Source organism: Neovison vison, chromosome 4 (assembly GCF_020171115.1).
Source record: "Neovison vison isolate M4711 chromosome 4, ASM_NN_V1, whole genome shotgun sequence".
NCBI lineage: Eukaryota > Metazoa > Chordata > Mammalia > Carnivora > Mustelidae > Neogale > Neogale vison.
The window spans coordinates 41,905,846-41,931,413 of NC_058094.1; the positions used below are offsets into that span (position 1 = coordinate 41,905,846).

At 40.0% G+C, this 25,568-nt stretch overlaps 1 protein-coding gene across 7 annotated transcripts in view; it reads right to left on the bottom strand.

Moving 5' to 3' along the window:
* Positions 1–25,568, bottom strand: part of ESRP1 (epithelial splicing regulatory protein 1) — a 58,844-nt gene that overhangs the window by 28,002 nt on the left and 5,274 nt on the right. For all 7 annotated transcript variants that reach the window (XM_044245286.1, XM_044245284.1, XM_044245285.1 and 4 more), the window contains exons 5-12: positions 22,761–22,875; positions 8,641–8,739; positions 8,448–8,502; positions 6,849–6,959; positions 6,601–6,733; positions 6,464–6,506; positions 4,169–4,470; positions 497–715 (exon numbers count right to left, since the gene is read on the bottom strand). In XM_044245286.1, the coding sequence (XP_044101221.1) occupies positions 497–715; positions 4,169–4,470; positions 6,464–6,506; positions 6,601–6,733; positions 6,849–6,959; positions 8,448–8,502; positions 8,641–8,739; positions 22,761–22,875 (1,077 nt within the window). The remainder of the gene's footprint in view (positions 1–496; positions 716–4,168; positions 4,471–6,463; positions 6,507–6,600; positions 6,734–6,848; positions 6,960–8,447; positions 8,503–8,640; positions 8,740–22,760; positions 22,876–25,568) is intronic.

Below are 25,568 nucleotides of genomic sequence, written 5' to 3' on the forward strand. Positions count from 1 at the left end.
TCCTGTTTCAGGTGGTACAGATACAAATCCTTACTAAGTCTGTCCTCTACTAAATATCACGTAATGTCATATATATAAAATAAGCGAGTTCTAACCAATCTTGAAGTAAAAAAGACTCTGGAGCACAGACACGCTCTTTGGTTTATATATGGTCTAAAATCACTTTCAAGCTACAATAGCGAAGCTCAGTGGGTGCTACAGTAAAAATGTCATATTAGACAGATGATGTGTTTGTATTGTTCCTGAGAGTACGGATAACCCGGTGGATACAAATGATGGTGTAATCAGAGCTGAATTTAAATTACCATGCCGATGACAGCACTCTTTTCTTTCAGCATTCATCTGAAAGACCTCAGGCACCTACAGTTAAAGCTTTCCTTAAAGGCTTAGGATACCACTGACGGAACACCTGTACATTTTTTTTCTTTTTTAAACTGGAAGAAGACCTTTGCCCCTCAGAACAAGCAAATCAGTTTTCTAGTAAGTTGCTACTTACCTGGTGATTCAATACCATGTGAACCCCATGAGTTCGAATATCTGTGGAAAACTCCCCCAGAAAGTCCAGGATGTCCTCAATTGTGGCCGCATAGGGAAGACCTCGAAGGCGTATACAGTCTCTAACATTTGTAGGGGGCACAAATTGCTGAGGTAGTACTGGAATAATGGGAGGGGTTGGAAGTGGAATAAGAGGGGCCGAGGAGAACCGATTCAGCACCTGTACTCGAAGCAAAAGAGAAGTGATTTAGAGCCCTGCCCCGCCAATGCAATCTGCAAACCAGAACACAGCACTGTGGAGCTTGTTAGACATGCAGTGTCTCAGTTCTGCCCCAGACCTAGGAAACATGAACCTGCATTTTAACAAGAGCCCCACGTAATTCATAAGCATATTCAAGTTTGAGACGCTCCTATGGGGAAAGGGTTTCTTACTGTTCAGCGGCGGAAGCAGGAGACACCCTCCCCGGCCCCCCTGGCTTCTGCCACACACAATACAATGAGCTCCGATCAAGGACTGGTCTACTGGACAAGCATCTCACGGTCTCAGGACAAATATCCTGAGAATTATGCTGCTTGTGTAACCCTCCAGACATATGGCTAAATGTGAACTTTTGTAGCAATCTATTCGATTTCATCTCATGAAGCACAGTGTTCCCCTTAATATTATTATCACATTCTACCTCCAAACCCAAGCAAGAGAATGACACCGTAAAGGAACCACAAGTCAAACAGTGTGGATTATACTAGAATACAACGCTACATTTATAACAATGTATAAAGCCCAAGACTGAAGGGTTGGTAATGTAAGAATGAAAAAAACTATTTGGTGACCACAGAATAATCAGTCTTGATGTGAATTTGAGATAGTGGAAAGACAGAGCAACTTGACTGTTTTTTAAAATTTTTTTTATAAAGTCCTGGAATTCCACTATCTTGAAAATGAATGAGAGGTTCTGTATACTTAGAAGAAAGGATTACTCCCAGGCAAAACTCTATTATAAAGTTCTGGTCTATTTTTATAAAAAATAAAAAATTGAAAAAATTATAAAGGGGCACCTGGGTGGCTCAACTGGTTAAGTGTCTGCCTTTGGCTCAGGTCATGATCCCAGATTCCTGGGATTGAGCCCTGCATGGGGGGTGAGGGAGGGTTCTCCTCCCTCTTCCTTTGCCCCCACTCCCCCCGCCCTCATCCATACTCCTTCTTTCTCTCAAGTAAGTAAATCTTTAAAAAAATATATATAAGGTTCTTGTTTGCTCTTGCCTTAGCTTAGAACATGCCTACTAGTTTATACTACTAAGAGGTCCTTGTGCAAACAGCATATATGACAACCCTGTTTTCTGAACTTACTTCTGTAACCTTAATCATGCCATAAACTGAAAATACAGAATCAAAACCCTCCCCCAAATTGCCCTAATTTCCTCACTCCCACCCTGTTCAGTTGCTAAGTAAGAGGTAACTGAAATCAAAGAACAAATACAACACAGCCAAAGAAACCTAAGAGACAGCAGGATTTTTTTTTAAAAATTTATAAATAATCCAGACACAGCACAAACATTATGGAATGAACATGAACACAACGTAAGTGTTGCTGTAGACAAACAGCACAGAAATGGTCGAGCACCTTCCGATACCTGCCAAACAGGAGATAGGAGATGAGCAGGGAGTTACTGAATGAAATGATTATTAGGAATGAAAAGAGGACAGTGCAGAGCACGTGATTCAGCACTTCTTTAAAAGATTTCATTTATTTATTTGACAGACAAAGATCACAGGTAGGCAGAGAGGCAGGCGGGGGGGCGGGCAGGAGAGCAGGCTCCCCGCTGAGCAGAGAGCCCCATGTGGGGCTCGATCCCAGAACCCTGGGATCATGACCTGAGCTGAGGGCAGAGGCTTTAACCCACTGAGCCACCCAGGCGCCCGATTCAGCATTTCTTAAATAAATCAGTAGGATGGGGGCTGGAAAGGGAGTTCATCTATCACCCAAACCTCACTGTGGTGAAGTCACATAGCGGCAGCATATGCTATACCTAAACCAAATCAAAACACAGTAGCCAAGGCCCTGAAGTAGTCTCTTCTAGGCCAAGTTTCCATAAAACTGTTCTTCCAGTTAAAGATCTAAGATTTTATTTTCCCCTCCTCTGGTTTGGCACTGATGTGTTTAATGTTTGAAACCTCAAGCATGTTTAGCATATTTTAGAAATTCAGAATTTATATACTCATTTTTTAAAAGATTTTATTTATTTCAGAGAGAAATAGTGAGAGAGAAAGCATGAGAGGGGAGAAGGTCAGAGGGAGAAGCAGACTCCCCACTGAGCAGGGAACCTGATGTGGGACTCTATCCTGTGACTCCAGGATCATGATCTGAGCCAAAGGCAGTCGTCCAACCAACTCAGCCACCCAGGGACCCATATGATACTCATTTTCAACAAGGTACAGAATTGTTTAAATTCTAAGGATGTTCACAGTTTAGGGTTCAAGAGCACTAGTACATCAGGATGCAGAACTAGCTTAAAATGTCATGTATGTTTATTCAAGATATAAAAATCATGTCGGTATCCTACCAGATAAGAGGTTCTTTTCAACTCTGAGCAACTGTTTCAAATCACAATACACAATGGGCTTTGCAGAAAGAAGCTAGACAAAATCATTTTATGAACTCATAGGAATGATAGTCAAGTCAGTGTCCTAAACTACTTTTAAAAATTGAAATGTATCATTAAAGTTGCTCTATTCTACTAGGGGACCCAAATAGATTAAGTTGGAAGAGCCACATGTGAAGCAGATTGCATGATTTCAGATACAAAAGAAAAATGTAGACCCTTAAAGACCCTTCAGCTGGTAAGTCAAGAATAGCCAAAAGGTTTGAAACCCTACAGATGGCTTCATGTCTGGATCATTTCGGGCCAACTGCTTGTCCACCTGTGCCTCAAAAACATTTTTGAATTCTGGGAGAGTAACAGGACAAAAGGACAGTTTATACCATTACCAGCAGTATAGAACTGATCAGGCCTTTTGGGATATTAAGACATTGGTAAAATATTAAAAACCTTGGGGTGTCTGGGTGGCTCAGTGGGTTAAAGCCTCTGCCTTCGCTCAGGTCATGATCCCAGGATCCTGGGATCCAGCTCCACATCGGGCTCTCCACTCAGCAGGGGGCCTGCTTCCTCCTCTCTCTGACTGCCTCTTTGCCTACTTGTAATCTCTGTCTGTCAAATTAATAAATAAAATCTTAAAAAAAAAAAAAAACCTTAAAAGCTCACTCCATCCAGTTCTAAAGACTCAATCAGAAATTGAGAGTTTCATAAGCATGTTTATCTAGAAATTTCTTATAGATGAAAAAAGGCCAATTTAAATGTGTAATAGAATTTCTCAGTAAATTATGTACATAACATTAAAAATGAAATTTTTTAGACATGGTTAAACTTGCAAGATACATAGTTTTAAAAAATATATAAAATGTATCTATAGTAACAGTCTAATTACATAAAAACAAACACATTTTCTCTGGATGCATAGAAAATAACAGTGGCTATCTTCTAATCACAGAATGAAATTTTTTTAAATGCACCTATACTTTCTGTATTCTTTAAGTTTTAACACAATAATGTAGGGTTGTTCCTGAAAATAAATAGAAAATCACCCAGAGCCACCAAAATGTGCTTAAAAACCAACCTGCTGTACTTCAGCTGCTGTGCTCCTGAAGAGTTCAATGTATCTTTTACCCAATAAGTCCTTATGCTTCCTCAATGCATTCTGTGCATATTCTTCACAGGCAAAGAGGACAAAAGCATCTCCTGTTGGCCTACCATCTGGGTAGGTAACAAAGAGGATGCCTTCCTTCCCCCCAGTGATGGGGCAATGCTGTCCAAAGAAGGCCACCACTTCATCTGCTGTGGCTGTGAAAGGGAGCCCCCGCATGCGGACAATGACTTGATTTTCCTTGGAGAGAAATTGCGCTACCTCATTGGATGTACCTAGGGAACACAAATACCAGGAAGCATGGGGAGAAATGGTTAAGACATCGACTTCACCCAGCTTAAAATGGTAAAATTCTTGGCAATGTCTTGTGTTTATCATTAAAACTCATTCTCCCACTGAATTCATGACCAACATTCCAGGAATCGGATTTCTCTCCCCACAAATTCAAACCCTGGCCCCCCCCAATTTCATAAAAAACCTAACTTGGGAAGGTGACCAGACAATCAAATCATGGACCAATCACTGTACTCTTCTCATGGAGAGGCAGTAAATCATCATGCTAGGTAAGAGCACAGGTCAAGAACCTAGAATGCCTGGGTCCAATCTTGACTTTGCCATTTACTAGGCTATGACTTTAGTCAAGTTTAACCTCTATTATTTTAGTGTCTTCATCTGTAAAATGGGAGTAAAACTACCTACCTCATAGACTGATGATAGTAAGTTACTACACACAAAGCACTTTGGCAATTTATTATTTTCCTGATTACTTTTTATTAAGAAAGTTTCAAATGTATGGAGTATAATGAACACGGCAGCCAGTTCTGAGATTCATTACCATTTGACTATCATCAAGCTTCTTGTATAATACTGTCATGTAGCAAATATTTAGAAGCATATCCTTCAAGCTCATATACTCAACATTTTATTATTTTTAAGTAGTTCTATCGCTAACATGGGGCTTGAACTCACAAACCCTAGATCAAGAGTTGCATGTTTTACCTACTGAGCCAGCCAGATGCCCCCGTAACATTTTCCTTCAAGAAGCAGACTCTCCTACCCACATACTAGGAGATCCCAGGATTAATGCAGGAGTTAACTTTGCCATCTATCATGGAACCTCAGAACCATAGCAACTCCAAATATATTTCATCCCCAAACAGTATCAAACATCACTTTATGATTTTGGAAGCAATCTTGAAGCTGTACAAATTTGGAAGCCTTCATATCTAACGAATTAAGTGTCAAAACGGAAATATACCAGCAAATTGTGCAAACAAGATGTTTTTGTTACAAGTTCAACAGTTCCAGGGATTTTAACCAGGGCTATGTATTACCAAGATACAAATGTTCTCTACAGTTAAGGTGAAAGTTACCCTAGCATATATTTGGCAACAGTATATTTTCAAAAGTCTCTTAAAAGGTCTACCTACATTCTTAGATTTAGCTATCCTAATTTTAGAGTTATCCTAATGAGTGGCACTTAGAGATACAAGAATATTCACTGCAACGTATTTAGGGTGAAAAATTGGAAATGAGTTATAAATGTCCAACAGGGTGTTTAAAAAATGTATGATACATAATACTGTATATTAATTAACATTTAAGAAAATTTGGTTACATGGGGAAATATTCACAATATACTAAAAAGAGATAGTTATAAAGCTGTGTTAACAGCAATAGAAACTTACAAGATAGTTTTATGTATAGAAAAAAAAACCTTTCAAACCATAATCAACATTTATTATGCATCTGTTCCTTAGAGGTTTTAAAGTAACAAATCACTCAATAATGAGATAAAAACAGTATCTGGTCCCATTTTTTTCTGACCTTATTACTGCAAACACTATGTACTCAAACATGTTAGAGCCAGAAAACTACTGTGTTCCTGGCCATTGAATGAGGAGTTACAGAAGCTTGAGAGCAAACCTACAAGCACATAGCCAACAATTCCAGGTACTCTGGTGTGGCTATTTGCAAGTAGTTTTCAGACTAACTTCTTTCAAGAACTACTCTCTCCCACTGTACATGACTTTAAAGGACCCTTTCACCTTTGTACGGTTTCATATATATGTGTATATATATTTATTATACATATACAGACACACGTGTGTGTGTGTGTGTGTATATATACACACACATTTTTTTTTTAAAAAGTCAACTCCTATGTTTCTTTAGGTAATAAAAACTATTCATACCCCACTTATCTACCCTGGTATATAAATACATTTCAGATTCTTCTTATAGCTGTATTATATAAAAAGCACTCACCACCAGCAATTTTAAGAAAATCTTCACCTGTTGCTTTGTAAACCTAAGAAAAGAAAGAAAAAGTAAGTACAGGTTCTGAGCCTTCCAACATGAATACTCATTCAAGACGTCAAGGATCTCAGGTTGTGAGGACATACCTCTATGTACCGGGTCCCCATGTGATGTTTGTGCCTCTGTAATGCTAGATCCCTGTGTTCCTCGCTTACAAACCTAACCAGAGCTTCTCCATTCCTTCGACCCTGGGCATTCAGACAAAGTGCTGCACCTCCCCTTTGAAAAGGACAGATAGCAGTGGGGGGGAAAAAAGGCACAGTGAGGAAAAATGATAGGACACCCATTATCTCTTTGGGATTACTAAGTAAAATAGAGATTAAAGAAAACCAACTTGGCAATGTTGAGTCCTTTGAAGAATCTTGCAATATCTTGATCTGAAGACTGCCACGGTAAACCCCGCGCGCGGACTATGGTGTTGTCATCAATAAGCTCCATCTTGCTGCTGTGGGTCAAGCAAAACTTCATGTTGCCTAATGAGCTCTAGAGGATCTGACCTATTCCAAGTTACCACTTTCCTAGTTACATATAAGGTATCATTTGGTATCCAGACAGACTTGTAATACTGCCTGATTTATTTCATAACCTCAAAGATTAACTAGGCACAGTTCAAATTATTCTTTAGGTAGTTCACTATAGAAAGCCAAGCTGAGGTCACTCAGCAAACCATCCATCAGCTGAGCTGCTGCCTGCTGGGCATACATGCAAAAGGACCCAGGATCAGCTCATAGGAAGCAAAATTCTCCCAATACCCTGACGGCCAGTAAATTCCCCCAGAACTAAGAAGGAGAGGTTTATATTTACTCTCAGATCCGGCAAGTATTACCAGTGGAGTTGAAATCCAGTTTGACAGCAAAACTTAAGATATGCATAAAGCTGGCAATTAACCCACGTCAGGAATATATACATGCAGTCAGAACTCTGCCATTAAAATATCTCCCCCATCAAACATGGGAGCCATCACAGAGTGTTTATGGAAATGCACAGGAGTTCCCACACCTTAATGAGTCACTTGCAAATCATCTAGTGTATATTTTGACGTCATTATACATTTATATTAACATTTATATGTATTTCTATAACATACTATTTAATATTTAATATTATATATTTTGATGTTCTGTTCCTCCCATATTCGTATTTCCAGAAGTCCTAGGACACTTCTAAATGAATCACTTTCTCCCCAACTAAACAGATCCAAAGTCTCTCTATGGGCAATGAAGTCAGAAGTTTCTGCTCACTTCAGGCACCAGGCAGTCTCAGGAATTCACTGCAGTGATTACAAGCAAACAGGTCTACCTGTGATCACAGAGATACCACCATTTCATACTTCTTACCACTTATTTCCTTTGCTTTCAAGTAGAAGCTGATAGAACATACTTTAAATTATCTCAGTAAAAATCTTGTGAACTCTTAAAAGCCTACGATTTTTCCTTTGTAAGTTTTCCTGTGAGAGGATGAATAGTTCAGAGAGGCAAAAAGAAGCACAGACAGGATATCTAAGGGTCATAGTGACTGAAGTTGTAAGTATTAAGTTTCATTAAGTTTAACCCCCAACGTCCAAGCTCACTTTAAGAGATAACCTTCTTTTATAAATAACCTAATACTTAAAAAATGGATAGCCGGGGCGCCTGGGTGGCTCAGGGGGTTGAGCCGCTGCCTTCGGCTCGGGTCATGATCTCAGGGTCCTGGGATCGAGTCCCACATCGGGCTCTCTGCTCAGCAGGGAGCCTGCTTCCCTCTCTCTCTCTGCCTGCCTCTCCATCTACTTGTGATTTCTCTCTGTCAAATAAATAAATAAAATCTTTAAAAAAAAAAAAAAAAGGATAACCAAAAGGTTTAGTGAAGTTACTGAAATACAAAGGGAGTTAAGTATCACAATATGAATAAAACATATCAAAAGACTCAAATGGAATACCACTCTATGACTTACCAAGTGCCACTTTCAAATTTGTAATTTACTCTCTCTGGATCTGAAAACCTGTGATCTAAAAAACGAGAACACAGAAGTCATCGTTTTAGCTATTAGGGAGAGAAAGCTATGGGAGGACATTTGCAAGTGTGTATGAGGTGAACACGGCAAGACCAAATTCTAGGTCCACAACTGTTACCACAGCAATACTTACTGTAAGGCTCAGAAATCATTGCTAGAATTATATTCCCCATATCTTCAACTTGAGAGGCTCCATACCGGGAGACTGAACTAGTCTTCTCAAAGTTTAAGCCTGGGATATTAAGTTAAGGAAACACTTTGAGAAAGTAAAATGAGGTGCTTCTAGCCCAAGATTAAACTCCCACAGAGCCAACAAGCCAGGTAAAATGCATCTAAGGTTGCAAATTATTTGAAATCACAGAATAGTTGCTTCCTGTCACTCTGGACTTCACCCATACTTCCTGGAGTCTCCAATTACCCTCTTGGGTAAATATATAGTAAAATGGCCCAAACAATCCTGTCCTGAGGCAATACCAGTAATAAAATTTATTGAGTAGTAGCAAATGCATGCATACTAAACACTTTCATTTAGTGTCAAACCATGAAGTATACACCAGAATTAGTGAATTCCTTCACCCTATTACCTTTACAGCATATGCAAGGCAATGAATATGGGGACTGAAAGACATATAGTCAAGACCATGAGGTATCTATCAAATGGCTTTTTTAGGCTGTTTGAAAAAGACACTTCATATTACTGATAACACTATTTCTACGATGCCACTTTTAAGAGGAACTTCCCTACTAGGAGATTTTTGGAGCCCCTGTAGTACAGCTGTCTTAGATGGCAGCAAATGCTTGTTCTTTTAGAGTCAATTTGTAGAAACAATTCAAATGCTCAGAGCTAAAAATGACCTATGTGGCTCTGGATCAAGTGAATACATGCTTTGGGTAAGCCAGGAAACAGGGCTTTTAAGAAATAGTGCCTTATGGGGTGCCTGGGTGGCTCAGTGGGTTAAAGCCTCTGCCTTCAGCTCAGGTCATGATCCCAGGGTCCTGGGATCAAGCCCCACATCAGGCTCTCTGGTCAGCAGGGAGCCTGCTTCCCCTCATCTTTCTCTCTCTGCCTGCCTCTCTGCCTACTTACGATCTCTCTCTCTGTCAAATAAATAAATAAAATCTTAAAAAAAAAAAAAAAAGCAAGAAAGAAATAGTGCCTTAAACTGTGATACAGGGTGAGACCAGAAAAGATTTCCATGAAGTTTTACAGATTTACCATCTTTTTTTTTTTTTTTTTAAAGATTTTATTTATTTGGGCGCCTGGGTGGCTCAGTGGGTTAAGCCGCTGCCTTCGGCTCAGGTCATGATCTCAGGGTCCTGGGATCGAGTCCCGCATCGGGCTCTCTGCTCAGCAGGGAGCCTGCTTCCCTCTCTCTCTCTCTGCCTGCCTCTCCATCTACTTGTGATTTCTGTCAAATAAATAAATAAAATCTTTAAAAAAAAAAAAAAGATTTTATTTATTTATTTGACAGACAGAGATCACAAAGAAGCAGAAAGGCAGGCAGAGAGAGAGGAGGAAGCAGGCTCCCTGCGAGCAGAATGCCCCGATGTGGGGCTCGATCCCAGGACCTTGGGATCATGACCTAAGCTGAAGGAAGAGGCTTTAACCCACTGAGCCACTCAGGCGCCCCATTTACTATCTTTCTAAAATAAACTTTTATCTTTGTCAAGAAGTTAACAGCTACTACAATGGTTAATTCTGTTATTTTTAAGTTTCAACTATAGTCACACTAGGTATTATGTATAAATTTGCACAAATTTCATAATGCAGTGTGATACGTGTAATAGATAACACTATGCTACTCTGTCTTTTCTGGAGCTTAAAATAAAAACAGCCATCTGGTGGGTGGTTATTAGAATGTTTGCCTTTAGTTTTCTAACTGGTATTTTGAATAAGGGTGAAAAATGAAGACAGACATTAAGTTCAAGGTACTACTTCACGGCAATCAAAGAGGATACAATGTTAAAACAGTTCAGAGAGCTCGATCCACAAAGCATCAAAACCAATAATCTGAAGAGCTAATTCAATGAGCAATATCCTTCTCCATTCAATCCAAAATCCTTTTGCATTTCATTCCCACACACCCTCCCCTCCCCCTTCTTTCTCCATAAGGAGCTACTGTTTCTCACTATGCTGGACAATTTCACTTCCTTCACTTCCTGCTGTCCCTCACCCAGCTACATTTCTCAGCCCTTTAAACATACCTCATGTAGAAATGCAGCCATATGTTCCTTGGCAAATTACTCAACCCCACTGAACTTCAGCTTATCTGAAAAACCAAAGCTGTGATAATCTCTGCCTCCCTGGGCATTTTTGTGAAGATTAAAGGAGATAAAACAAGTCCAGGGCACAAAGCAGGCATTATAAAAAGTGATGTCCTCCCCTTCTTCCTAGAGCCCTGGGGTGGCCAACTTTCATAACCCATGATAATCACTTTGAGGGTCATTCACCACATGCTAATTTGTATACTAACAGGATAATAATCAAACTGAAATGACAGATAATTTCTGCACTTCCCCACCCCCCAGTCCAACCCTTTACATCATCTAGTGATGAAATAAATGCCCTGACCACTGAGAGATTAGAGAAACAATCCCAGGAGATGCTCAAGCAACAAGAGCCATGATTATTGGGGGGCATTGCTGGCTCAGTCAGTAGAGCATGTGACTCGATCTCAGGGTTATAAATTCAAGTCTTACAGTGGGTGTAGAGATTACTCAAAAACAGTCTTAGGGATGCCTGGGTGGCTCAGTCAGTTAAGTGTCTGCCTTCAGGTCATGATCCCAGTGTCCTGTGATGGAGCCCCGCATAAATCTCAAAGAAAAAAAAATAAATCAAGTCTTTAAAAAAGATAAATAAAATGAAATGATTATCCATGGAAAGTACACAATAAAGTATTAATTGAGTGGGATTAAAAAAAAATTTTTTTTTAAGATTTTGTTTATTTATTTGACAGAGATCACAAGTAGGCAGAGAGGCAGGCAGAGAGAGAGAAAGGGAAGCAGGCTCCCTGCCCGGCAGAGAGTGTTCTCAGCGGCCTCGAGGCTCAATCAATCCCAGGACTCTGGGATCATGACCTGAGCTGAAGGCAGAGACTTTAACCCACTGAGCCACCCAGGTGCCCCTCGAGTGTTGTTTTCAAGGAATATGATGACAGGACAGAAAAACAAGAGTCAAATGATGAAAATACTTTGGGAAGACAACTGCCCTAAGTTTTCTGGGAAGGCAGGGGTGGAGGTGGGAGGACTTTAAGAATCCTTACAGAACTAAGAAGGATTAGCTATGACTAGCCATAGTTGATCACACAACCTCTGCCAGTAAACAGTCCTCTGGAACGCTGCAATTCTAATAACGCTTTTAGCCTTGTCAGGGGCTAGGTGCAATGGAGTCAAGAGAAAGGCATTCAAGAAATGGAGACCAATCCCATTGTATAAATCACTGTTTTTCAACCTTGCCACTACTGACCAATAGGCCAGATAATTCTTTGTTCAGGGTGAGGATGGAAGTGGTAGTCCTGCGTACTATAGGATTTTTACTAGCATACTGGCATCTATCCACCTCAGTTCTGACTTAAAGTTATCTCTGGGCAATGCCAAATGTCTCCGAATGGGAAAAAATTAACCCAGGTTGAGAACCACCAGCATAGGCTAAGAGTTCCCAATTGTTCCAACTTCACCCCTTACTATCTACTGAACCATCAGAAAAAGCTCTTATATACGAGACCATTATGGAACAGATTTTCAAGAAAACCGACCAAAACACCACTTATGTACCCAGTTCAGTGCGGTGTCAAAACCCGTATCAACAGACACACACACACAATCTAAATTATTGACCACCTGGCCCTTGACTCAAAGTTTGCTGACCTCTGGCCTAAAGGAAGAGATCGGTTGGAGATGGCCAAAACCAGAATGCCACACAGGAATGTATGTTTACCACGTCCTGTCCCCAAACAGAATATTGGAGGGAAATTAAGCTTTGTAGGAGTAGGAGGGAAAGTATATTCCACTCTAACCACTGTTTTCTCTCCTCTACACATAAGAGGTGTCGAGCTTTCTCACCTTTGCTCAGGTAATTCCTCTATGAAGTTTATCTTCATAATCTCCTAACCAAATGAGACCATAGGTAACTCCTACCCATTCATCACCAATACCTTTCTGGCTGCTCTAGGCTGCAACCATCAATTTAAGAATTGATTAGATATTACTACTCCTATAAAATACTCTCTCAACAGTACTAGACATTTCCTAAGCATGTAGATACCTCTGCTATCTACGACAGCACCTATCATTTCTCAGAATCTATTGACATAAATGATGGCATTAAACACCATTTCATGCCAAACACCATCTGTTTCCTTCTATTTTCACAGCAGCCCCACCAGGCAGATAATGGTAAAACCAAATGGATGAAGAAACCAGGATTTAGTAAGTTCCGTAACTCGCCCAGGCTCCCAGCTGGTAGGTGAGAGCCGGAATTACAATACATCTCTGATTTGACTATGTGTATATAATTCCCTGCACCAAGATAAGAAGCTTTGCTGCTTAATTCATTCTGAGAATATTTTATCAGAAGATTTCTAAATGTATATATAAAAGTCAAGTGGGAAAGACTGAAAGTGGGGCACCTGGGTGGCTCAGTGGATTAAAGTCTCTGCCTTTGGCTCAGGTCATGATCTCAGGGTCCTGGGATCGAGCCCTGCATCAGGCTCTCTGCTCAGCAGGGAAACTGCTTCCTCCTCTCTCTCTCTGCTGCTGGCCTCTCTGCCTACTTGTGATCTCTGTGAAATAAATAAATAAAATCTTAAAAAAATAAAAAAATAAAAGACAAAGTAAAAATGTAAAGTATCCTGTCTGGACAGACATGGATTAGTAGATGAAGAATTATTTACTGAACTCTGCTTTTAAAGTAGGAATATGTTCTAGACATTTGGCTAACTTGGTTCCACAGGACACGTCCCAACACGTTTCCCTTCAAGACATCACACACTAAGGATCAGCAGCTCTGAGCTCCTTACAACTTTCAAAAGTCACCCAACCTCCTGCATGCCCAAACCAAAACCAAAACTTACACACATTTACTTACACACACACACACACCACACACACACCACACACATCCTCTTCAGAAGGCATGTTCAATTCATAATCCTTACCAGAATTTAATATGAGTAACAAAGGAGGGTTAAAAAAAAAAAGTTTAGTACCAATTCTTTCCCCTATCAATTTTAATTACATATTGAATGGCTTGCTGCACGTCTGATCTTGAGGGAAGGAAAGATGAGTCTATGCCTCCTGATTTATGGCTCATCATGCAACTTACTCATTCTACCCTCGAGGCAGCCACAACAGCACGAACAGGCTTAGCCAGCTTTACAGTGAGAAATGCCATGAGGAAATGAGAAAGGGTAAAGCCAGACATGGTGGGAACAACACTAACATCTGAAGCTACAATTGAGCAAAGTGCTACATTTATACCAAGCTTAGAAGTCCAGACTTTGCCATTATTTGAATAGTAGGAACATTTCCTTAGTGCTTCCTTCAGTGAAACGGATTTCAGGATTTAGCCCAAAATGTGTACTAGCGGAGGGTGAAATTTAGAGAGCAAGATTTTACAGAGTCCAGCTATATGAACTCACCATCTCAAAAATAAATAAATAAATAAACAAAAAAACAAACACCTTTAAACAAAGCCCGCCACTATTAGCTCATCCACTTAAAAAAGTTACCTTTTATGACTGCCTAAAAATGGACACATTTGATTATAAATTTTCACTTGTAAGTAACATCTTTTTTAAACTAAATTTGTAGTTTATATTAGGAGAATTACATATATAAAACACATACATAGTGGAATGATTAAGTTTAAACTCCATTATAACTGCATCCCAATTAAAAATTCTAACCCCAAGCCATTATTCCCTGCCACAGACCCTTCAGCAGACAAGTCTGTTTTCCTCCCCTTCTACTCCGCTCCTTTATTTAGAACACAATGGCTTAATGGCCAGACATATTACAACAAAATGCCTATGCTAAAGCACAAAGGGATAGCCAACAGAATATGGAAAGAGAGAAGTGGAATTAGTACCCCAAGGAAGAATTCAAGTTTCCTATAAGTACGTGAAGGAAGAAGGTAAAGAAGTGATAACTCACCCTTAAATGACTTGCATAATTTAAAAAATAGATTCTCTAAATAACCTTTTATATTTTAAAGTAAGCTCTGAAATAAACAAATCAAGAAGGCCACTATAAAATATAACTAGGAGTCAAGGCAACAACTTTTTCATACTAGGAATAAAATGCTGGGGAAAAAAAAAAATCCAAAACCACAGTTTTAACTCTATTCCAAGAGGGCTTACTCCTTCCAACAGGGAAAACAGTAAGACCCATCCTAACAAATACTACCTCAGGAGATATTATTGTAACAAAAAATAGAACTGACAAATCAATTATACTGTCAAAGAAATAAGACAGACTTCCGTAATTCACTAAGAGTGAAAGTGAGTATTTTTACTTTAAGAAAAGACACTTGGGTGGGGTAAGCAAACTAGGAAAGGGAGACTATGTCTTCTCAGTCCTTTTAAAACAAACCAAAAAATTACCCTGTAATTCCCAAACTCACATTTTGAAATTATTTTATAACCTAGTGGGTTAAGCCTCTGCCTTCAGCTCAGATCATGATCTTGGGGTCCTGGGATCAGGCCCCACACTGGGCTCTCTGCTCAGCAAGGAGTCTGCTTCCCCCCCACCTCTCTGCCTAACTCTGCCTACTTGTGATCTGTCAAATAAATAAAATATTTTTAAAAAATTATTTTATAATTAAAATAAACCACAAAAAATTAACATAACTAAGTGCTGGCCAAGAATATACAGTATTTCTAGTCACCTATTACAGACCACAAACCAGAGTATTTACGGATTTGGCTCATATCATGCCAACCTGATGCCAAAGATAATTTCTTCCCCCCACTAGCTAACAAGGTCAACTACTAACCTAGCTTAACTGTACACCTGAAGATATTTAAAATCCCCTTCATACGCAGAAAGGTACCAAGGAGGATTCAGCTCTTCCCTCCCCTTTTTAAGCAAGGCAATGAAGGTTTATGCAATTGTCAAGGCCCCGTTCAGTTTATCAGAAGGACGGAAGTGCAGAATTAACCACACATACAATTTTACAAATGGAAAGCAAAATTAACCTTGAAGATTAGCTGTACTAACACAGCTAATACTAAAGTGTTTTAGTGTACTAAAACACTCAATGTTTAAAAGGTCTATATCCAATCTCACTCAAAGTTAAAAAAAAACAAAATCTTAAGTGTAAAATAGTTTAATTAAGTTCTTAAATCAGTAATCAAGTCCTTTTTAAGTCCTTGGAAGCTATTTTTCTTCATCTGAGGACCCCCACCCCCACCCCCACCCCCAACCAGGTAAAGCTCAAAGGATCAGTCATCACAGAAAAGTGTATGGCGGGCCAGGTACTGGCCAAGTGGTTGCATACAGTATCTTATTATTCCTTACAATAGGCGTGTCCATTTTAAGATAGGGAAACTGAAGCTGAGGGTACACTAAATTCACCCCCAATAAATCTGACTCCAAAGCTCCTGTTCTTTTTTTTTTTTTTTTTAAAGATTTTTATTCATTTATTTGATAGACAGAGATCACAAGTAGGCAGAAGGCAGGCAGAGAGAGAGGGGGAGAAGCAGGGTCCCCGCTGAGCAGAGCGCCCGATGTGGGGCTCGATCCCAGGACCCTGAGATCATGACCTGAGCCGAAGGCAGAGGCTTAAACCACTGAGCCACCCAGGTACCCCCAAAGCTCCTGTTCTTAACCACTCTGCTGTTAAGGTTTTTGTCTCTTTTTTTTCTTTTAAGATTTTGTTTATTCATGAGAGAGAGAGAAAGGCAGAGGCAGAAGCAGGCTCCCTGCTGAGCAGGGAACCCAAGGCAGGGCTCAATCCCAGGACCCTGGGAACACAACCTGTGCTGAAGGTAGATGCTTAACCCACTGAGCCACCCAGGCACCCATCTCCATCTTTAATATATGGGAAAAAATAGGCAAATGTCACTGTATTAGCACATGCACACACATAAATCCTTCACCCCATCAAGAAGTGGTGAGACAGACACACACACTCCTACTAACCCTTGGACGGGGGAACAGGAGTGGTTTAGCGATTACTGTTTTCATCCCGACAGTGGAAAACTGCACTAGTGAAATGGTATTTGCTAATAATAAACAGCACATATGCATGCAACTGGATAAGAAATTTTATGAAGTTAATTCCTCTTTCTTGCTGACAGTTCAAGTATGTGCTCAGGAAATGGGAACACAAACCTAGAAGGGACATAATCTATTATAAATAGCCAATCTCACCCTCAAATGGCTTTATAAATTCTAGAGTATTATCCCCTAGTTAAGGAGCACAATTTTTACATGAGAATGACTGGCTAAAGTGCTGGCACCTCTAGCTAAAAGCTCTAAGTCTCAGTCTCCCCAGCTGTAAAAAGGGGGTGACACTCCTCCACTGGTTGTGAGGGGGCTGCTGGTGGCATACACATAAGCACTTAATTCACAAACCTTCTTTTACCTGCTTGCCTACAAGGCCAGACTTTATTAAAAAGCTCTTATTAGGGATGCCTGGGTGGCTAAGTCATTAGGCGTCTGCTTTGGGCTCAGGTGACCATCCCAGGGTCCTGGGTTCGAGCCCAGCATCAGGCTCCCTGTTCAGTGGAAGGCCTGCTTCTTCCTCTCCCACTCCCCCTGCTTGTGTTTCCTCTCTTACTGTCTCTCTCTCAAATAAATAAAATCCTAAAAAAAAAAAAAAAAGTTCTTATTAAAGGCTTGGCAAAGTAAAGTAAACACAATGGACAAGGTCTTGGTTAATGAGAGTAAGTTAGTTCATGAATAACAAAGCTAAGAAAACACAGGTTAAGAAACTGGGAGGAAGTAATTCCATCCACCACTGGGGAAAAAATAGGGTTGCTCTTTTTAAAAATGGATAAAAGAAGTCATTTATACAAACAGTCCCACAATCAAAATATCTTTTTCACAGGAGAAAGCTTATATTAATTTCCTCTAAATATCTAAGATAATCTCCCCCCCATGCACCCCCCAAAAATCAGAGGACCCAATTCCTATTTTCACACTCTTACCACCTCACCTAATTAAATAAAAAGCTTACAAAATGCTTCCCCACAGTTCACCTGCAAAATGAGGTCTTCTCTTCTGAGACTGCATACTTTAAAAGGCAGGTAACAAAGCTACAACCTGAAGAACTCAGAAAGGTTCAACAGTAACACCAGAAGTGGTCTTAGAACCAACGCAAAGACAAGAGGGAAGTGTGCTAAAATAAGGACCAGCACTGTGTTCAAGAATTCCTAAACCCTTTATTTTATCACAGTAGTCTTACTTTTTCATTTACACTGCTCCTGGTACTTTACAAAGCTTTCATGTAGAACACCTGAGATAAAAGGGGAAGCTTAGAAAACTCAAGTAACTTTCCCAGGAAAGTGAAGCTGGATATTCCCTTACTTGTTCCTTTCCAAGAGTTGGCAAGAGACTCTCCCTCCCCTGGTTTACCTGGTTGGACAGGTAATCCCTCAGGAGCAAATGACTCCCCATCTACTTGGCAAAACCATCAAGGATGTGTAATGACCATCTTTACAGTTTCCAAATTCAGTGTCATTTCCATATGAGAAAGGGAAATACTTAGTGATCTGAAAGAACACAACTCTTCGGAGATCGTGGAAAGCCTCTGCATAGGTAAGGACAAGTACATACTCAAATCTGGTATGACTGTTTTTGACCTGAGGACTTAGGTGGCCCAGTAAAGCCAATAATGTTTCCTCCCAATAGGAGTCATAAAATAACTGATCACAGCTTCACTGTAAAAAACCACTGTCGGGAAAGCTTAAGATTTCTTACCTATTGTTTTTTTTTTTTTTAAAGATTTTATTTATTTATTTGACAGAGAGAGATTACAAGTAGGCAGAGAGGCAGGCAGAGAGAGAGAGAGAGAGAGAGAGGAGGAAGCAGGATCCCTGCTGAGCAGAGCCCGATGCGGGACTCGATCCCAGGACCCTGAGATCACGACCCGAGCCGAAGGCAGCGGCCTAACCCACTGAGCCACCCAGGCGCCCACCTATTGTTATTTTTTGAAATTGTATTTATTTGACAGAGAGAGAGAGAGAGAGAGAGCACAAGCAGGTGGAGTAGCAGGTAGAGGGAGAGGGAGAAGCAGGCTCCCAGCTGAGCAATGAGCCCACTGTGGGGCTCAATCCCAGGACGCTGGGATCATGACCTGAGCCAGAGGCAGTCGCTTAACCAACTGAGCCACCCAGGTGCACCAGATTTCTTACCTATTAAACGGTAAGGAAATATGCAGACAGAACATTAATAAGAACAGTTAAGATTACAATTCTAGGGACAACTGGGTAGCTCAGTTGGTTGAGTAGCTGCCTTCTGCCTTGCTCAGAAGAGAGCCTGCTTCTTCCTCTGCCGCTGCCTGCCTCTCTGTCTGCGTGTGCTCGCTCGCTCGCTCTCCCTCTGTCTCTGACAAATAAATAAATAAAATCCTTAAAAAAAAAAGGGGGGGGCGCCTGGATGGCTCAGTGGGTAAGCCGCTGCCTTCGGCTCAGGTCATGATCTCAGGGTCCTGGGATGGAGTCCTGCATCGGACTCTCTGCTCAGCAGGGAGCCTGCTTCCTCCTCTCTCTTGCTCTGCCTGCTTGGATCTCTGTCAAAAAAAAAAAAAATTAAAAAAATAAAAAAAAAAAAGATTAAAATTCTACTTTCTAACTGGGAAGAAAACTACAAACCTAAGACTCTTCCAATATAAACCCAAAGAAAGTAGGATAGAATCAAGATTTAAAAAAAATTTTTTTTATAATCAAGATTTTCAAGAAATAGAAAATACCCTAGTTATTCCAATGAATGCATTACTAAATGGCCATGAACTTCTTCCTATTTCAAGTGCCCTGTGTCTGAAATGGAGCCCAAGTTAGCTTTATTCACCATTCATTTGTTTACTATAGTCAAATATTTCTGATTCTCATCTTTGTGGAACTTGAAAAAAGAACCACCACCAAGGGGCACTCGGGTGGCTCAGTCGTTAGGCGTCTGCCTTTGGCTTGGATCATGGTCCCCAGGTCCTGGGATTGAGCCCACGTCAGGCTCCCAAGGAGCCTGATCCTCTCCCTTCCTCTGCCCTTACTCCCTGCTCATGCTCTCTCTCTCTCTCAAATAAATCAATTTTGGAGCTAGGATTAAACTGAATGACAAAAAATAATCAGCAAAGCATCCTATTTCTTCACTTAAATGCCAGATAGTTCAATTTTTTTATTTTAAAAAATTACTATATACTGGTATGTAGGTAATAAAGTACAAACCAATCGAGCCCCGCTTCCGGCTCTCTGCTTAGCAGGGAGCCTGCTTCCCCCCCTTTCTCTGCCTGCCTCTCTGCCTACTTGTGATTTCTGTCAAATAAATAAATAAAATCTTAAAAAAAAAAAAAAAAGTACAAACCGAGTATAAAGTCCAGATTTCCACACTGATAATGTTTACTAAGAACCCCAAATTTTATATACATGAAGTCTCAAGAAGAAACCAATGGGAAAAAAGAAAACAGATGAATTTCTAGTAGTTCTCTCTAAACTGTCAATACATTGAGAAAACTGAAAAACCCAAACATAAGAACCTGTTGCTTGTATCTAGGGAAACTTTTACTAGCATGTGACCTATCATCACTAGGGGAAGACTGTCTTTGCCAAAAGAGGATACTGAATAGTCAAAAACAAACAGTTCTTAATATACTGCCTTTTTTACTCACATTGTCTTTTTCTAAATTAGGTAACTTTAAATTAGACTTCCCCTCATCTTTTTTTTTCTCCAGATTTCTTTGGTTTTCTCTTTTGTCTACCTTAGACTTCCCAGACTCCCTATCTATGAACAAGTTATATTCTATTGTTTAAGCCACATAGTCTAATATATTTGTTATGGTAGTCGTAGCAGACTAATACCACTTTCAAACCAACAGAACAATTAGTAACAATTTTTCCGCTGTCCCAATTTTTTAATTCTTCCAAGAATTCCCTCAAAATAAACTTACTGCACGCCTACCCAGTACTAGTGGGAACATGAAAGCAAATTTCTAGCTAACTACTTCTAGAAAGAAGGCAGATACAATGGGTTTTCCCTGCTTATAAGGGGTTAGGAAAAACGTGCAAACATTTTCCAATCTGGAAGGGAAATTTTTTTTTTTTTTAAAGATTTTATTTATTTAGTTGACAGAGAGAGATCACAAGTAGGCAGAGAGGCAGGCAGAGAGAGAGAGAGAAGCAGGCTCCCTGCTGAGCAGAGAGCCCGATGCGGGACTCGATCCCAGGACCCTGAGATCATGACCTGAGCTGAAGGCAGCGGCTTAACCCACTGAGCCACCCAGGCACCCTGGAAGGGAAATTTTGAAATAAAACAAGAATCAGGCTTTAGCTCTTGAAAAGAATGAGAAAAGAAAAAGAATACACATCTACAACCCATTAAGTTCCTGAAAGTAACTTAAATCTGACTTCAAGTTGGCTCTCATAGTGACCTTGGGTCAGTTGCCCAACTCTTCTATTACTCAATTTCACATCTGATGTTAGCACATGACTACTTATTAGTTAGCACTTTAAAGTCTTACTGGATGAAAATGATGGGTCAGTCATGACTACAAGATTTGTGATTATAAAACTTTTACAATACATAGTGCATCAAGGATACAATCTTGGTAATGAAAGAATTTGGGGGGTAAAGTCCCAACATCATTTTATCATCTCAAAAGATGACTTATTATCATCACCACAATCTCAGATGTATTTGAGAAACCCAAGGGGGTTAAAGGGGTACCAATGTTTGTAAAGGGGTATCTGGGTGGCTCGAACAGTTAAGCATCTGCCTTCGGGTCAGGTCATGAACCCAGGGTCCTGGGATTGAGTCCCCCATCAGACCCCCTGCTCTGCAGGGAGCCTGCTTCTCCCTCTAACCCTCCCCACTGCTTGTGCTCTCCTCTTTCACACATACTGCCAAATAAATAAATTAAAAAGGTAGTCTTACAATTCTTCAACCAAAAAAATCCAGACACTTCCAATAATGTGAACCTGAATTCTATTTTAGATGTGCTCAGCTCATAAAAATCCAATTCTAGGTCCATCTAACTAAATCAGTACTCAAATTCAGTAAATCATAACTTCAAGAAAGTTGCCTCTAATTATACGATTAGGTCTTCCTAGTAAAATAAACAAATTTTGGAGAAGTAAATTTCATTCATACACTAACAAAGTTAGAAGTATTTTAGGGGTGGGGTGCCTGGGTGGCTCAGTCGGTTAAGCGACTGACTCTTGATCTCAACTTAGGTCATCATCTCAGGGTTGTGAGATGCAGCCCTACATCTGGCTCTGCACTCAGTCAGGAGTCGGCTTGAGATCCTCTCTTGCCTTCTTTCTTTGCTCCTACCCCTCCTCACGCACGCTCAAATAAATGTCTTTTAATTAAAAATAAATCTTAAAAAAAAAAAATTTAGATGTGCCTGAGTGGCTCAGTTGGTTGAACCTCCAACTCCTGGTTTCGGTGTGGTTCATGATGTCATGGTCATGGGATTAAGCCTTGCGTAGGCTCCCTGCTCTGTAGGTAGTCTGCTGAAGATTCTCTCCCTCTGCCCCTCCCCCCACTTCCATGCTCTCAAGCAAGTAAATCTTTTTTTTTTTTTTTAAAGATTTTATTTATTTATTTGTCAGAGAGAGAGGGAGTGAGAGCGAGCACAGGCAGACAGAGAGGCAGGCAGAGGGAGAAGCAGGCTCCCTGCCGAGCAAGGAGCCCGATGTGGGACTCGATTCCAGGACGCTGGGATCATGAACTGAGCCAAAGGCAGCTGCTTAACCAACTGAGCCACCCAGGCGTCCCAAGTAAGTAAATCTTTTTAAAAATACTTCATACTTTCGGGACGCCTGGGTGGCTCAGTTGGTTGGACGACTGCCTTCGGCTCAGGGCGTGATCCTGGAGTCCCGGGGTCGAGTCCCGCATCGGGCTCCCAGCTCCATGGGGAGTCTGCTTTGCTCTCTGACCTTCTCCTCGCTCGTGCTCTCTCTCACTGTCTCTCTCTCAAATAAATAAATAAAATCTTAAAAAAAAAAAAAAAAAAAAACTTCATACTTTCTTGAATTGCCATTTTATCTAGAGCTACCTTTTCAAATGATTCTTGGGTAATCACTTAAAGGATACATTCTGTCATTGCTGCAACATCCAGTTTATCAATATCAGGTGAACCAGGACAACACTTCTTGAATTCTTTTCGAAGGTCAAAAAAGGAATAGAAGCATTCAGGCAATAATACATTCTGAGGAAGGACAAAAGTAGACACTGTTAACTAGATGAATTTAGTTCAATGCTTCTCTAATAACTAGAAACCTAAGAACTTAATGGAAGTATATTTTACCACAACTGAATTTTTTAAATCAAATATAAGAGTGACTTTATTTTCTGGTACAGTATTACATCCTATATACAAGTGTCATGGAAAAAATACCTTATTCTAAGGTAACAGATTACATTTGTGTTCCATATGTGTTCCATTTAAAACACTTTTGAAGTTGTAATACATTCGGGCTGTCATGTATTTTCTGAGTGATAAAACTACACTCTTTTCAACCATCATCATTTCAGACCACCAGTATTTTCAGGCCACAGTATTAGCCCTTTTACAGTATCTACCTAGACATAGGACTCAGCTACAAAGCACAGGATTTTTAAATACTGGTTTCATATAATAAATATTTTCTGTATTGAAATCAGAGTAAGATAATAAATTCCTGATTGCCTAAAAAGGATGATTTTTGTGCCAAGTTATAGTGCCACATTAGTTTTCCTGGCCATGATTCTGACTATACCTGAGAACTCAAATTAAGACTTTTTTTTTTTTTAAAGGAAAGAAAAGAAAAATCACAGATCTCAAGAGCATGGGAGAAATAGTTACCTGCTGTTCTTAGCTACTAGCACCACTCTTGTGGTTATTAAGCTAGTTCAACGGTCTGGGAAAGTAGTATACACTATTATGTTTTTGTTTCCCCTGGGGCAGGGAAACCCACATTGAACAGCTTTGAAAGATGTTTTAAAAACTGAACTTAGGGGGGCGCCTGGGTGGCTCAGCAGGTTAAAGCCTCTGCTTTCTGCTTGGGTCATGATCCCAGGGTTCTAGGATCGAGCCCCCCACATCGGGCTCTCTACTCAGCAGGGAGCCTGCTTCCCCTACTCTCTCTCTGCCTGCCTCTCTGCCTACTTGTGATCTGTCAAATAAATAAAATCTTAAAAAAAAACAAAAAAAACACCTGAACTTAGATTTTTCTTACAATCTCAAAATAGTTTCTCTTCACTCACTGGGAATTTCTATTCATTTACACATTAGAAAGTCAAGGAAATAAAGACTTTTTAATGTTTGCAACCTATATAACATTTATGCAATGATATCTCTTTCTATCCTGATTTCCTAACTGGATTCTACTAGGTAGAGACCTGCTCCTCCTGTATTTAAAATAGGTATCAGGGCACCAGCTGGCTCAGTCAGTAAAGCATGTGACTCGATCTCAGGGTTGTTGAGTTCTAGCCCCATGTTGTGTGTAGGAATTACTACAAAATCTTTCAAAAATAAGTAAATAAAATAGATATCATTGTACATGGTCAGTTTTTTAAACAGTTACTAAGAAAATGGTGAATCAAGACTACCTACAAGAATGTTCATTTAAAAGCTAATTATGAGGAAAATAACTTACATGTTCAAAAATAAAAGATTAAATAGCTGTATTCACTTAAAATACAGAACATTTAAGTCTTATAAAAGATACTGTTGTGGGCGCCTGGGTGGCTCAGTGGGTTAAGCCACTGCCTTCGGCTCAGGTCATGATCTCAGGGTCCTGGGATCGAGTCCCGCATCGGGCTCTCTGCTCAGCAGGGAGCCTGCTTCCTCCTCTCTCTCTCTCTGCCTGCCTCTCTGCCTACTTGTGATCTCTCTCTGTCAAATAAATAAATAAAATCTTAAAAAAAAAAAAAAAAAGATACTGTTGTAAGATGGGATTGGAAGGAGACAAACCATAAGTGACTCATAATCTCACAAAACAAACTGAGGGTTGCTGGGGAGGGGGTTGGGAGAAGGGGGGTGGGCTTATGGACACTGGGGAGGGTATATGCTATGGTGAGTGCTGTGAAGTGTGTAAACCTGGCGATTCACAGACCTGTACCCCTGGGGATAAAAATATGTGTTTATGGGATGCCCGGGTGGCTCAGTTGGTTAAGCAGCTGCCTTCGGCTCAGGTCATGATCCCAGGGTCCTGGAATCGAGTCCCACATTGGGCTCCTTGCTCGGCAGGGAGCCTGCTTCTCCATCTGCCTCTGCCTGCCTTTTTGTCTGCTTGTGCTCGCTCGCTTTCTCTCTGACAAATAAATAAATAAAATCTTTAAAAATATATATATATATGTTTATAAAAAATTTTAAAAAAAGATACTGTTGTTATACTAAACTATAAAGTGGGCTAAAAAGTGTGGTATGAGTGCTCTTTGTAAAAATGGGCTTTTCTACAAATACCTGGAAGAATATTTGCAAATATATTCATATTAGACAAAAACACTTCAATATAGTTTTCTGAATGGCAAGATTATTTTATGATTTTCTCTATTTTTTTTTAATAAATAGAATTACCTTATGATACTAAATTAGTTTAAGAATACTAATTGTTTTTAGGTTTCTTTATCTAAATCCTAGCAGAAATGACTCAGAAAAATGCCTCAATTATTCTCTGGAGGTTTTCCCACATTTAAAGCAGTCTATCTGAAATAAAACAGCTGTTTTCCCTCAGCACAACAGAAAAAGGATTAAGTTTTATCCCTCTCTATAGGAGTTTGAGGGGAAGAAAAATATCCTCATATATCTATTTCTGGATCAAGGGTGTAGCAATTGGTCTAGCATCTATTAATGAAAACCACTGCCCCTTTTTAATTGAATAATTACTAAAGTTGCTATAAAAGGAGTGGTTTCTCGAC